This window comes from Prionailurus bengalensis, chromosome A1 (genome assembly GCF_016509475.1).
Source record: "Prionailurus bengalensis isolate Pbe53 chromosome A1, Fcat_Pben_1.1_paternal_pri, whole genome shotgun sequence".
Classification (NCBI taxonomy): Eukaryota; Metazoa; Chordata; class Mammalia; order Carnivora; family Felidae; genus Prionailurus; species Prionailurus bengalensis.
Window position 1 is genome coordinate 203339968 of NC_057343.1, and position 13655 is coordinate 203353622.

General features: G+C 38.9%; 1 protein-coding gene across 4 annotated transcripts in view; it reads left to right on the plus strand.

Moving 5' to 3' along the window:
- The window catches only part of EMB (embigin), a 46585-nt gene that overhangs the window by 12077 nt on the left and 20853 nt on the right, over positions 1-13655 (plus strand). The window contains exons 2-5 of one of the 4 annotated variants that reach the window (XM_043598807.1): positions 261-350; positions 824-913; positions 1392-1481; positions 1964-2053. In XM_043598807.1, the coding sequence (XP_043454742.1) occupies positions 261-350; positions 824-913; positions 1392-1481; positions 1964-2053 (360 nt within the window). The remainder of the gene's footprint in view (positions 1-260; positions 351-823; positions 914-1391; positions 1482-1963; positions 2054-13655) is intronic. The other 3 variants (XM_043598823.1, XM_043598816.1, XM_043598829.1) reach the window with 3 other exon arrangements.

The following is a 13655-nucleotide window of genomic DNA, read 5'->3' on the forward strand; positions in this document are numbered from 1 at the left end:
AAAGCTACTTGGTGTAAATCAGTAGGTATTTTTCAGTTAAAAAAAAGAATATAGAAAAAGTTGGAAATTTGGTCACATTTGATAGCTCCATATATTTCTGAATCTCTGGGAGCATATGAGACCTAGTTCATTGGAGCTTCCTGAAACATTTTTCATTCAATAGTATTCAATATAACATTTTAGCTGTTACATACTAGCTTGTATGTATGATAATACATAGCTTGATAATACTATGTAACCACCTGTTCTTTTTCTTACAGTTTCACCTTTGACAAGTCTACCCATTGAAGAAGAAAGGATAACAAAGTATTCTAACCTTTCCTTGGAGAGTCATAACGTACCACCCACAGGTAAATGTATCTCATTTCAAATAATACAGTGCCCCCCAAAGTTTTTGTGTTTGATTAAGTGACTGCATTTTGCTTCATGAACTGTTAATCCCTGCTCATAGTCTGATGGTAGAAACACACCAGTACCTCATCCAATTAGAAGGGAGCATGTAGGAGTCTAAGGCAAAGAGGGCAGTGTGCTTGGTGTGCAGGGAGGGGGCAGCTGGTCAGATGTGGGAAGGTTAAGGAAGCCTCTCTCGAAGAGGGACGCCAGAGAAGAAGGGAAGGTTCATTTTGATTGGCAGATGCTCGTACGTTTTCATCAATTCTTGCTGGTACGTCCATTCAAGTGTCTCTGCATTGAGGAGGTCCTGGGAGGCCTTTAGGCAGGGAAATGAAAGATGCTGTCAAATGAGTCAATGACAGTGCTGTGGAAAAATAAGTATTGTTTCATCTTGATAATACTATGTAACCACCTGTTGTTTTTCTTACAGTTTCACCTTTGACAAGTCTACCCATTGAAGAAGAAAGGATAACAAAGTATTCTAACCTTTCCTTGGAGAGTCATAACGTACCACCCACAGGTAAATGTATCTCATTTTAAATAATACAGTGCCCCCCAAAGTTTTTGTTTTTGATTAAGTGACTGCATTTTGCTTCATGAGGTATTAATCCCTGCTCATGGTCTGATGGGAGAAACACACCAGTACCTCATCCAATTAGAAGGGAGCATGTAGGAGTCTAAGGCAAAGAGGGCAGTGTGCTTGGTGTGCAGGGAGGGGGCAGCTGGTCAGATGTGGGAAGGTTAAGGAAGCCTCTCTCGAAGAGGGACGCCAGAGAAGAAGGGAAGGTTCATTTTGATTGGCAGATGCTCGTACGTTTTCATCAATTCTTGCTGGTACGTCCATTCAAATGTCTCTGCATTGAGGAGGTCCTGGGAGACCTTTAGGCAGGGAAATGAAAGATGCTCCTAAATGAGTCAATGACAGTCCTGTGGAAAAATAAGTAAAGTATTGTTTCATCTTGATAATAATATGTAGTCACCTGATCTTTTTCTTACAGCTTCACCTTTGACAAGTCTACCCATCCAAGAAGAAATGTTGACAAAGTATTCTAACCTTTCCTTGGAGAGTCATAACATATCATTGACTGGTAAATGTACCACATTTCAAATAATACAGTGCCCCCCCCACAAAGTTTTTGTGTTTGATTAAGTGACTGCATTTTGCTTCATGAACTGTTAATCCCTGCTCATGGTCTGATGGGAGAAACACACCAGTACCTCATCCAATTAGAAGGGAGCATGTAGGAGTCTAAGGCAAAGAGGGCAGTGTGCTTGGTGTGCAGGGAGGAGGCAGCTGGTCAGGCGTGGGAAGGTTAAGGAAGCCTCTCTCGAAGAGGGACGCCAGAGAAGAAGGGAAGGTTCATTTTGATTGGCAGATGCTCGTACGTTTTCATCAATTCTTGCTGGTACGTCCATTCAAGTGTCTCTGCATTGAGGAGGTCCTGGGAGACCTTTAGGCAGGGAAATGAAAGATGCTACTAAATGAGTCGATGTCAGTCCTGTGGAAAAATAAGTAAAATATTGTTTCATCTTGATAATAATATGTAGTCACCTGATCTTTTTCTTACAGCTTCACCTTTGACAAGTCTACCCATCCGAGGTGAAATGATGACAAAGTATTCTAACCTTTCCTTGGAGAGTCATAACATATCACTGACCGGTAAATGTACCACATTTCAAATAATACAGTGCCCCCCCCCCCAAAGTTTTTGTGTTTGATTAAGTGACTGCATTTTGCTTCATGAGGTGTTAATCCCTGCTCACGGTCTGATGGGAGAAACACACCAGTACCTCATCCAATTAGAAGGGAGCATGTAGGAGTCTAAGGCAAAGAGGGCAGTGTGCTTGGTGTGCAGGGAGGGGGCAGCTGATCAGACGTGGGAAGGTTAAGGAAGCCTCTCTCGAAGAGGGACGCCAGAGAAGAAGGGAAGGTTCATTTTGATTGGCAGATGCTCTTACGTTTTCATCAATTCTTGCTGGTACGTCCATTCAAGTGTCTCTGCATTGAGGAGGTCCTGGGAGGCCTTTAGGCAGGGAAATGAAAGATGCTCCTAAATGAATCAATGACAGTCCTGTGGAAAAATAAGTAAAGTATTCTGTGCTGAAACTCAGCTCTGCTTTCGTTTTCACAGTTTTGGATTCCAGTATTTCAAAAGTAATCTCAGATTTTTTAAAATGAGTAAGAGTAATTGTCTGTTTTAGTAACAGTGTTAAAAGTATAACTAGAATTTAAAATACTATAAACCCATTTATTGGGTCAATAGCATGTTTTATCCAATACCTGTCTAGTCTTTAACTGTCCTTTTGTCTTAAGAACTGTTTCTCTTTTTCTCATACAAACAGTATGCTTCCCACATCCCTCCTCTGATACTGACTTTTTTGCAGTATGTTTGCACGGACCTTTTTTTGGAGACCATTTCTTATGACTTTGTACGACTGTTTGTTCTCAGTCTGTATTCCAGTATTTGGAATTATCCTTCATTGTAAAACGTAATTGTGTCTTGTGTTGTTACCTAATTTTTTACTTTTTGCATGTTCTACTTGTTGATTTTCTTCGTCAGATGAAATGTTTCTTCAAGACAGACCCATATGAGAACCTAAGCTTGCAAATCCTTTGACAAGCCAGGTGATGTTGGCAACATCATGCCCCTCACTTACCCAGTAAGGACCCTGAGAAAAAAAGGGTCGGTGTCCGGGAAGAGAGAAAAAAGTGGACTTTTCAGTTGGTATTGGGCTGGTTATTTACTTACTTAACCCGTTTGGAGGGTTTAACTCCTAACTACTCTTTTATTCTAATTCTTCTATTAAAACCAGTATTCCTGCCATTCGGAAGAGACCTAGCACTCACAGTGGTCTATTAGTTATCATCTGCCTTGGCTTGATCAAGCTTTAGTCAGGCTTTTTCTTCCTCCCAGGCCCCTGAACTTTGGTTTGCCCCAAGTCTGAGCAAGCACGAGGCCTGAGCACAGCCTGATCATGCTGCCTCCATCTACCAGTTTGTTCTGTTTCCCCTCAAAAGTGCCCACTGACCTGTCCCCCACTCCTCCCCCCCCCCCGCCCCACACCCCTGCTTCCTATAAAAGGAAAGTGTTTTCTGTTTGGTTCTGAGATACTTGCAGACAGATCCAAAGTCTGGAGCATCTTCCTTACCGCAATAGACTCTTTGAATAAAATCTCTCCTTAGGTAAATCTGGATTCATTTTTATTCGACAAAAGAAAAGATTTGACGTTGATTTTGAAACAGTGGACTTTTGAGCTGGTTGCGTCTTCATGTAGGGTTGTTCTCATGGTTCCTGCCCATCGAAATGCTTGGTGTTAGGGACCGCCTTTACTGAAATAGAGAAGTTAAGTCTGAGGATGTGTTCAGGCTCATTAGGAACCATGGGCTTTCTTCTTATTGCTGTCACTAGGATTTTCAATCCACTTTATGAGTGGAATGTTTTCATACTGTGATATTATCGTGTACTTGAACTGCACTTACATTTCTAGGTTGTCCTTATTATTTTCTCTTTCCCTCAGGCCCTTTTAGAAATGGATCTCTCTGTTAGGAGATAAAATGTTTCGTGTAGAGAGATTCAAATATAATACATTAGTTGCACATTTTGGACCATCGTGACGACACTGGCCCAGCTCCTAGCATGCTTACTTACCAAAGATGCTATAGACTAGGGAAACACAGGATCCTGTGCCTGGAAGAATGGAAAACATGACCTTTGATTCATAGATGCCTGACCATTTACTTATTTTATGTTTTTAAAATGTTGCTAATTATTTACTTAACAGACACATGGGATTGATTGACTACAGACAATGTATATATTTCTAAATATAATGTAGTTCAGTCCTCATAACAACTCTGTGCAGTGGGTGCTATTACTATCTGCAATTTGCAGATGAGGAAAAGGAGGCACAACGAAATCAAGTGAATTGACTGAGGTCCCAGATGAGAAGTTGAAGCGTGGTTTTGAATCCAGGAAGTGTGCTGCCAGGGGCCATGCTATTAATCAGTATATATGCTGTCTTTCTTAATGCCCAATTATCCATTTCCCTCAACAGTATTATTAAAACAGTTATACCTATTTTAAGGAAACTTACATTATTTTTGAAAATATATAAAGTTTCAAAAACAATGAAAACAAATATTTTAATTACCTTATTCTTAAATACATTTGTTATAGAAATTACATTTGTGGAGATAATGAGTATATTTGTGAAAGTATAACTGATTAAGAATAAGAGGTTTTCTTTTTTTCCCCTTTTTTTCCCCTTTTCTGATATCATTGGGCTTTTAAAACTGCTCTTTTGATAATGGACTTTTTTTTTTTTTTTACATCGCTGATTTTTCCATTGTCAGTGTTTGAAACTCATTGTTTGTGTTACAGCAGTTAGAGTGTTTTCTTTATTGTTACTTTATTCTTTTTTCTTTCCCTCTGTATATTATAGTGTTTGGTATCTCAGTCAATGTGTTATAGTTTAACTAAAGAGGTTAAAATCAAAACATCAGCGGGCAGTTTTCTTGACCACCCTGGTAATGTTGGGGTAGGCTCTCCCTGATGACAAATTTTATTTGCCATGTTGAAATGTTAGCAGCTGGCCTGGCAAGGTCCTGGTGAAACGGGGAGTCAGACAAAGCAGTCACTAATGGAATAGATATTTAAATTAAGGTATGGAGTGAAATTTGAGAAGAGTCGTTAAGGTCGGGAAAGGAGGAAGGTAGGCGTGTTGCCTAGAGCTAGAGGCAAGAAGTCAGGGTTAGGACCTCTCAGACTCTAACCTGGTCCATAAGATTGAGAAAAAGGATTCAGGAAGAGAGAAAAAGAGATGGACTTTTTAGTCGAAAAGGAAAAAGAATAATGAGTCCCTTATATTTGGCTGCTCAGACCCCTTGTGGCAGAGAAGACCTTAGAATGATTCCCAGGAGGTTCAAATGGGTGTGATGTTTCTCAGGGCCGGACTCTCAGTCATCACACCTTCTGCAGACGCTGCTGATGTACAGAGAAAAACGAAGTGAATATTAGCATTCAGAGTGACAGAAAGATATGGAAGAGGGAGCCACCGTAGTGATATAAGTGGCAGTAGCTGCACGCATTCACCATGGTTTCTCATTAGCAGAAATACTGACCTTTTAAACGGGATCATTCTTTGCTGTAGGGGCAGTGGGCCAACCGGGGGGCACTGGAGGATGTTTGGTAGCATCCCTGGCCTCTACCTACTAGATTTGAGTAGCACTCACCAAGTCGTGGCAACCGAAAAGGTCTCCACACGGTGCCACCCACATGTCCCCTGGGGAGGCAAAATCTGCCCAGTTGAGAACCACTGCTCTGGTTCTCAGAGAACAGCTGTGTAACTGTGCCCCATCCCGCCAACATGAGAAGACAAATGATTTAATAATCACGTGCTTGTTAACATTGGGTGAAGAATCTAATGAAAAAGTTAGATGATGCTGGTAAGGAGCAGGGACGGGACATCCTAGCATAAGTGGGACAGGGAACCTGATAGGATATAGTCCCATCTCTTCTCTTGTCTGCTGCTTACATTCAAATCTTCCCAGTCTTTCAGAATTAAGTCAAAAGCTACATCTTCAATAAAGCACATATAGAGAAGTAGTTTCTGTTACTCTGATATGTATTTAGCATTTTAGGTTTTTTTTTTTTTTAATGTTTATTTATTTTTGACAGAAAGAGACAGAGTGTGAGCGGGAGAGGGGCAGAGAAAGAGGAAGACACAGAATCAGAAGCAGGCTCCTGATAGCACAGAGCCTGACGTGGGACTCACACTCATGAAACGAGAGATCGTGACCTGAGCTGAAGTCGAATGCTTACCTGACTAAGCCACCCAGGCACCCTTGTATTTAGCACTTTAAATTAATTTTTAATTACATAAGTAAAAGTGAGTTGATTTTCAAAAATATTGAAATGTTTTGGGGCACCTGGGTGGCTCAGTTGGTTGAGTGTCCGACTTTGGCTTAGGTCATGATCTCCCGGTTTGTGGGTTCAGGCCCTGCGTCAGGCTCTGTGTTGACAGCTCAGAGCCTGGAGCCTGGTTTGGCTTCTGTGCCTCCCTCAGTCCCTGCCCCTCCCATACTCATGCTCTGTCTCTCTCTGCCTCTCAATAATAAATAAACATTAAAAAAAATATATTGTAACCTTTTATTTCCAGCAATATAGTAAATTAGGGAATCTGAAAATCCTCCTACCATATCTAGAAAATTTAAAATATCTCAAACATTCTTTTAAGTATTTAGTTAAGTACACAAAAAGTAAAAACAATATCTGCCAGCCAAAACTGATGACCAGGCACCAAGGTTGTGAACTGATGTGTTGCTTTTCTTTGTGTTTGTCAACAAGGTATTTGAGTTCCAAGAGCCACAGATCTGAGAATAAGGCCTTGAATCTAAACAAGGAGGGGAACTCGAACTGAAAATCCCCAGAAAGCCGATCCTTCCAGAAAGGTGGAACTGAAAACCGCCAGAAGGCTATAAATACAGTGAAAAGAGGTTTGGCCTAGGAAGTGAGAAGGGGTGGGGAACAGTGGGTTAGCACCAGGCCATGATTTTAGCCTTGGTTTAGCCTTGTTCTGCATCAAAAACAAAGACCCTGAGTACTCAAAGTCAAGGGCCTGCCCTCAATGAGATTTAGAGTGCACATTTACATTACTTGGATTATACAGGAGCCTGCAAGCTGAAAAATAACACAAACATGACCCTGGCAGGTATTAATTCTGCAGAGAAGCAAATGAAAAAACTTTATGGAAGGACACATGACCTGCTTTGGCTGTGGAATCTCTACTGAGGACTTACAAGTCAGAAATACAAAATACAGTGGAGTAGTCCCCAAGACTGAGAGTCAACTGAGGAACAGCAGGATTAGATTGTCTAGAATTTTTATATCATAGAAATAGTAGGTAGAGGTATAGAAGAAGAAATATTAAAACATGAGAAAATATTATGCTATCAAAAAAAAAAAGACAAAGCATGTTTGAAAAATAACCAAATAGAATTTCTGGTGTTGAAAACAACTTGTCAGAGGAAGTCAAAGCCCTTTTGCACAACCCCTGCTTCTGTCTCAATTCTCTCCTCTTCAGGAGTAACCTCTGTTCAGTGTGTGTGTGTGTGTGTGTGTGTGTGTGTGTGTGTGTTTGTATTCATAGAAACTATAGAGTACTGTGTGCATTGTTTTGTATTCTTTAAAATTAGTGTTTTAAACCCAAATGTATTGTTCTGCATATTGCTTTCTGTTATCATTCAGTATTAATTCTTGGAGATCTAGCCATATTACATGGGCATAGCTTGTTTCTTTTACTTGTGCACACAGTATAAATATACCAGCCTTCTTAGACATTTTCCTCTCAATGTACCCCAGTTTGTTGAACTTTTATTCTATTGTAAACCGTTCAGTAATGAACACTTCTTTCTACATCTCTCTCTCTGGGCATGACTGCATGTGCTCCTCTAGGGATAATACCACATAGTAGAATTGCTGAATCAGAAATTATGTGCATTTTAATTTTAATACAGACTTGCAATTTGCCCTCTAAAGTGACAGTTTACCTCTCCCTTAGTCCCATATTTGACTATAATTCTCCCTTGATCCTAACCAGCACTTGATATTATTAAACTCTTTGGTTTTTGGCAGCATGAGCGCTAAAAGCTGTATCACTTTTGTTTTAATTTGCATTTTGGAGTTGGACATACTTATATATATGTATATGTGTGTTCGTTAACATCCTGTATCCATTTATCTATTGGGCTTATATATTTTTAAATTGATGTCTGGAAGACCGCTATAAATTTTAAGTACTGATTTGTACTTTTTACTGAAATTACAAATACTGTCTCCCAGTTGTCTTTAAACATTTGCATGGTGTTTTTTATTGTGAGGAAGTTTCACTGTTTTTGTTTTCTCCTGTCATTTTTATAGAAGTATTTTCATAGGAGTTTTTCACCTTTCAGTTTTCAATCCATTTGAAATGTACTTTTATTTACTGTGTGTGATAGGGCACTAACTTTATTAAATTATTTTTATGTAGATAGCCATTGTCTCAACCCTCAGTATTGAATAGTTCTCCTTCTTCCTTGAGCTTTGAAACATCACCCTAATCATATTCCAAATTCCCATGTGCTATTCTGTTCCTTTATTGTTTCAATATGTTTTGGACATTTTATAGAGTTGGGCACAGTAAGAAATGAATTTACCTTATAACCTGATTCACCACCCATGCACACGCAGCACACACACATGCACACACACACTAAACAAAATGTTCATTAAGCTATGCCCACACCTAATAGTTGTGTTACACTGATAACTTCTCTTCTCTTCTAATTCATTAAAAAACAAATCTCGTGGTAACTGTTATCTTGACTTCTTGACCACTAATAGTTTCCAAGTTGCAATCCAGAAATTTTATTCCATTAATTTCTTGGTGTTTTCTAGCATCATGAATACATTAATATTAATTTTGTGAAACATTATGATACATCTTTATATCTTTGTTCTTTTCTTTTTAATAGGTTTTCCAATGTCCTGCATTTTTACTCTTTCATGTAGATTTTTTTGGAATCAAATTCCACAACAAATACTGCTTGGTTTTTGACTGATTTTTCACTGAATCTGTAGAATAATTTGGAGGGGAATGAATGATTTTCTGATATTATATTATCACCTGTGATTTAAATCTCATTCGACATAGAATATCTATTACAATTAATTCTTTTCCTTTTTAAAATATATTAAAGAAATATACCCTATGACCCAGCAATTGCACTACTACATATTTATCCAAGGGATACAGGTGTGCTGTTTTGAAGGGACACATGCACCCCCATGTTTATAGCAGCACTATCAACAATAGTCAAACTATGGAAAGAGCCCAAATGTCCATTGGATGGATGAATGGATAAAGAAGATGTGGTATATATACACAATGGATTATTACTTGGCAATCAAAAACAATGAAATCTTGCCATTTGCAACTATGTGGATGGAACTGGAGGGTATTATGCTAAGTGAAATTAGTCAGAGAAAGACAAAAATCATATGACTTCACTCATACGAGGACTTTAAGAGACAAAACAGATGAACATAAGGGAAGGGAAACAAAAATAATATAAAAGCAGGGAATGGGACAAAACATAAGAGACTCATAAACATGGAAAACAAACAGGGTTATTGTAGGGGGTGTGGGAGGGGGGATGGGCTAAATGGGTAAGGGGCACTAAGGAATCTACTCCTGAAATCCTTGTTGCACTATATGCTGACTAATTTGGATGCAAATTTAAAAAAAAAGAAAAAGAAAAATAAGAAAATAAAAATTGTATGTATTTAGGGTGTGCGGAATACTGATTTGTTATCCATATATAGTGCAATGTTGCTATAGTCAATGAATTAACATAGCATCTCACAAAGTTGGTTTTTTTGCATGATGGGCACACCTGAAATTTACTGTCTTAGCATATTTGCAGTGTTCAGTACGGTGTTACTAAGTGTAGTCTTTATGCTGTACATTAGCTCTCTAGTCTTACCCTGCAGAATTGCAGCTTTGTACCTTTTGACCAGCATCTCCTCATTTCCCCCACTCCTCCAATCCCTGGTAACCATCCTTCTATTCTCTCTGCTTCTACAAGTTCAACTTTTTTCTTTCTATTTTTAGGTTCCACATAAAAGTGAAACTATACAGTATTTGTCTCTTCCTGTCTGGCTTATTTCACTTAGCATAATGTCCTCCAGGTTCATCCCTGTTATCGTCAAAGGCAGAGTTTCCTTCTTTCTCACAGCTGAATAATGTTCCATCCTTTTTATCCATCCTTCTTTCTGTGGGCACTTGGGTTGTTTCCACATCTTAGCTCTCGTGAACAATGCTGCAGTGAGCATGGCAGTGCTGATATCTCTTTGAAATCCTGATTTCATTTCCTTTAGGTATTTACCCAGAAATGGGATTGCTGGATCATATGGCAGTTCTGTTTTTAATTTTTTGATGAATCTCCATACTGTTTTCCATACTGGCTAAACCAATTTACATTCCCACTCACAGTGTACAGGAGTTCCCTTTTCTTAAGTATCTGTTGGCCGTTTGTATCTCTTCTTTCAAGAAATGTTTATTCAGCTCCTTTGCCTGTTTTTATTTTATTTTATTTTATTTTATTTTATTTTATTTTATTTCATTTCATTTCATTTCATTTCATTTCATTTCATTTCATTTCTATTTATTTATTTATTTATTTATTTATTTATTTATTTATTTATTTTAGAGAGAGAGATTGAGAGTGAGCAGTGGAGAGGGGCAGGGGGGAGAGAGAGTCTTGAGCAGGCTCCACACTCAGTGTGGAACCCAACACAGGGCTCTACCTCATGACCTTGAGATCATGACCTAAGCCTAAATAAATCAAGAGTCAGATGCTTAACCAACTGAGCCACCTGCGTAGCCCTACTATACAGAAACCTATTAGTTTGCTATAGTTCCACATGTTTATATTTGTTTTTGTTGCTCATATCCATGAAATCATTGCCCACACCAATGTCAAAAAGCTTGTCCCCCAGGCTTTCTATTTCTCCAGGTTTGTGATTCGGATGGAAACCAAAGTCTAGAATATGCCAAAGACCTAAGGAGGGCAGACAGCAAGAAACCCTGAAATCACCTGGTTAAGATATTGTTGCTAGTACTGTATTCTTGATATCAATGCTCAGAGTAAAGGCACCTAGTAGATTTTTAGTACAATTGTGACTGAATGGATGAATGAAAGGCATGTAGTAAATAAGTTTTGAATGAATGACTATATGAACACATACCCTATCATTGCTAGATGTTTGCCATTGCTGTGTGATTAATTTCTCAATTCTGTGTAGGGCCTTAAGTCATTCTCTCTAATTTTAAAGTCCTGGATGGGAGGATGTGATTTGTCAAGTGGCCATGCCCTTACCCTCAGAGAGGTAGTAGAAGAAATATCTGGTTTTTCCGCTTACATAGTGACTGAGGGGGCTTTGCCTCTCATTAAAACTTACACGTACGGGAATGGTATTCAGATTCTGGTTATCAAAAATATGATAATCTACTACTACAGTGTTGGATTAATTTTGTGTTAGTTATCTGGAAATAATAGTAACCTGTTTTATTACTAAAACAGTTTAACTATTAGTTGTATTTTCTCTCTAACTGATATGAACAGTTATTACAGTACCTCCTATTCCTTATGTTGTATAAAAAGGTATTTAGTTGATGGATTATTACTCAATGCTATACCCTCAAATTAAAGGCTACATTGTTGAAAACAAGAAGAAATGTGCCTTTCTAAAATTCAAATGGAACCATGTCCCTTTTAAATGGTTATTTGAAATGATTTCAAGTCCGTTTAGAAAGTAGAGAAATAACCATTATACCTGGTACTAAGTGACCAGCAGGAACTTCGTTTAATTAAGTTTAACTAACATCTTTTCTTGGCTAATTTTATAACATTTTCCATCATATTGCTGAATCTTTGAATTATGGTTGGTAAACCTGGCTTCATTTGTGTAGAAGCCATCTACATTTTCTAGTATTTCCCTGACTTTTGATGCTGCCTGCATAAAATTCCAAAAATTTTGAGACTAAGCTGTGCTTATATAACACCAGTCACATAGTTCCTAGAGCTTGAGGGATTCCAAAGGGAAGACTTGGAGACTTTGTGTGTGTGTGTGTGTGTGTGTGTGTGTGTGTGTGTGTGTGTGTATACAGACACACGTATACATACACATACATACTTTTCTTACATTAAAAAATTTTTTTAACATTTATTTATTTTTTGAGAGGCCGAGAGAGACAGAGCACGAGCAGGGGAGGGGCAGAGGGAGAGGGAGGCACAGAATCTGAAGCAGGCTCCAGGCTCTGAGCTGTCAGCACAAAGCCCGATGTGGGGCTCAAACCCACAAGCTGTGAGATTATGACCTGAGCCAAAGTCACATACCCAACCGACTAAGCCACCCAGGTGCCCCTTATTATATACTTTTTAAATATACATTTTATACTCAGGTTAGGCTTATACACATTTAGGTTTCTTGTGCATGTTGGTGAGTTTCTGTTCTAAGGTTATGGAACTCAGGAGCCACATGTATTTTACTATTTATTTATTTATTTAATTTTATTTATTTATTTATTTAAAAAAAATTTTTTTTTCAACGTTTATTTATTTTTGGGACAGAGAGAGACAGAGCATGAACGGGGGAGGGGCAGAGAGAGAGGGAGACACAGAATCGGAAACAGGCTCCAGGCTCCGAGCCATCAGCCCAGAGCCGGACGCGGGGCTCGAACTCACGGACCGTGAGATCGTGACCTGGCTGAAGTCGGACGCTCAACCGACTGCGCCACCCAGGCGCCCCTTAATTTTATTTTTTAATTTACATCCAAGTTAGCATATAGTGCAATAATGTTTTCAGGAGTAGATTCCAGTGATTCATCCCCTATCTATAACACCCAATGCTCATCCCAAGTGTCTTCCTTAATGCCCCTTACCATTTAGCCCATCCCCCCACCCACAGCCCCTCCAGCAACCCTCAGTTTGTCCTCTGTATTTAAGATTCTCTTATATTTTGTCCCCCTCCCTGTTTTTATATTATTTTTGCTTTCCTTCCTTTATGTTCATCTGTTTTGTATCTTAAATTCCACATATGAATGAAGTCATATGATATTTGTCTTTCTCTAATTTCACTTACCATAATATCCTCTAGTTCCATCCACGTAGTTACAAATGGCAAGATTTCATTCTTTTTGATTGCCAAGTAATACTCCATTGTGTGTGTATATATATATGCCACATCTTCTTTATCCTTTCATCCATCGATGGACATTTGGGGTCTGTCCATACTTTGGCTATTGTTGATAGTCCTGCTATAAACATGGGGTGCATGTGTCCCTTCGAAACAGCACACCTGTATCCCTTGGATAAATGCCTAGTAGTGTAGTTGCTGGGTCATAGGGTAGTTCTGTTTTTAACTTTTTGAGGAACCTCCATACTGTTTTCCAGAGTGGCTGCGCCAGCTTGCTTTCCCACCAGCAGTGCAAAAGAGATCCTCTTCCTCCGCATCCTTGCCGACATCTGTAGTTGCCGGAGTTGCTAATGTTAGCCACTCTGACTAGTGTGAGGTAGTATCTTACTGACAAACCATGTCTATTTTAGACTCTATCACATCAGTATTGTGCTTATCAGATGGCATCTAAATAACAGATGCAGAGAAAAAAAAAATGATCATGATTCTTTACTTCAATATGAAATTTAATTTGGGAGGAGCTGA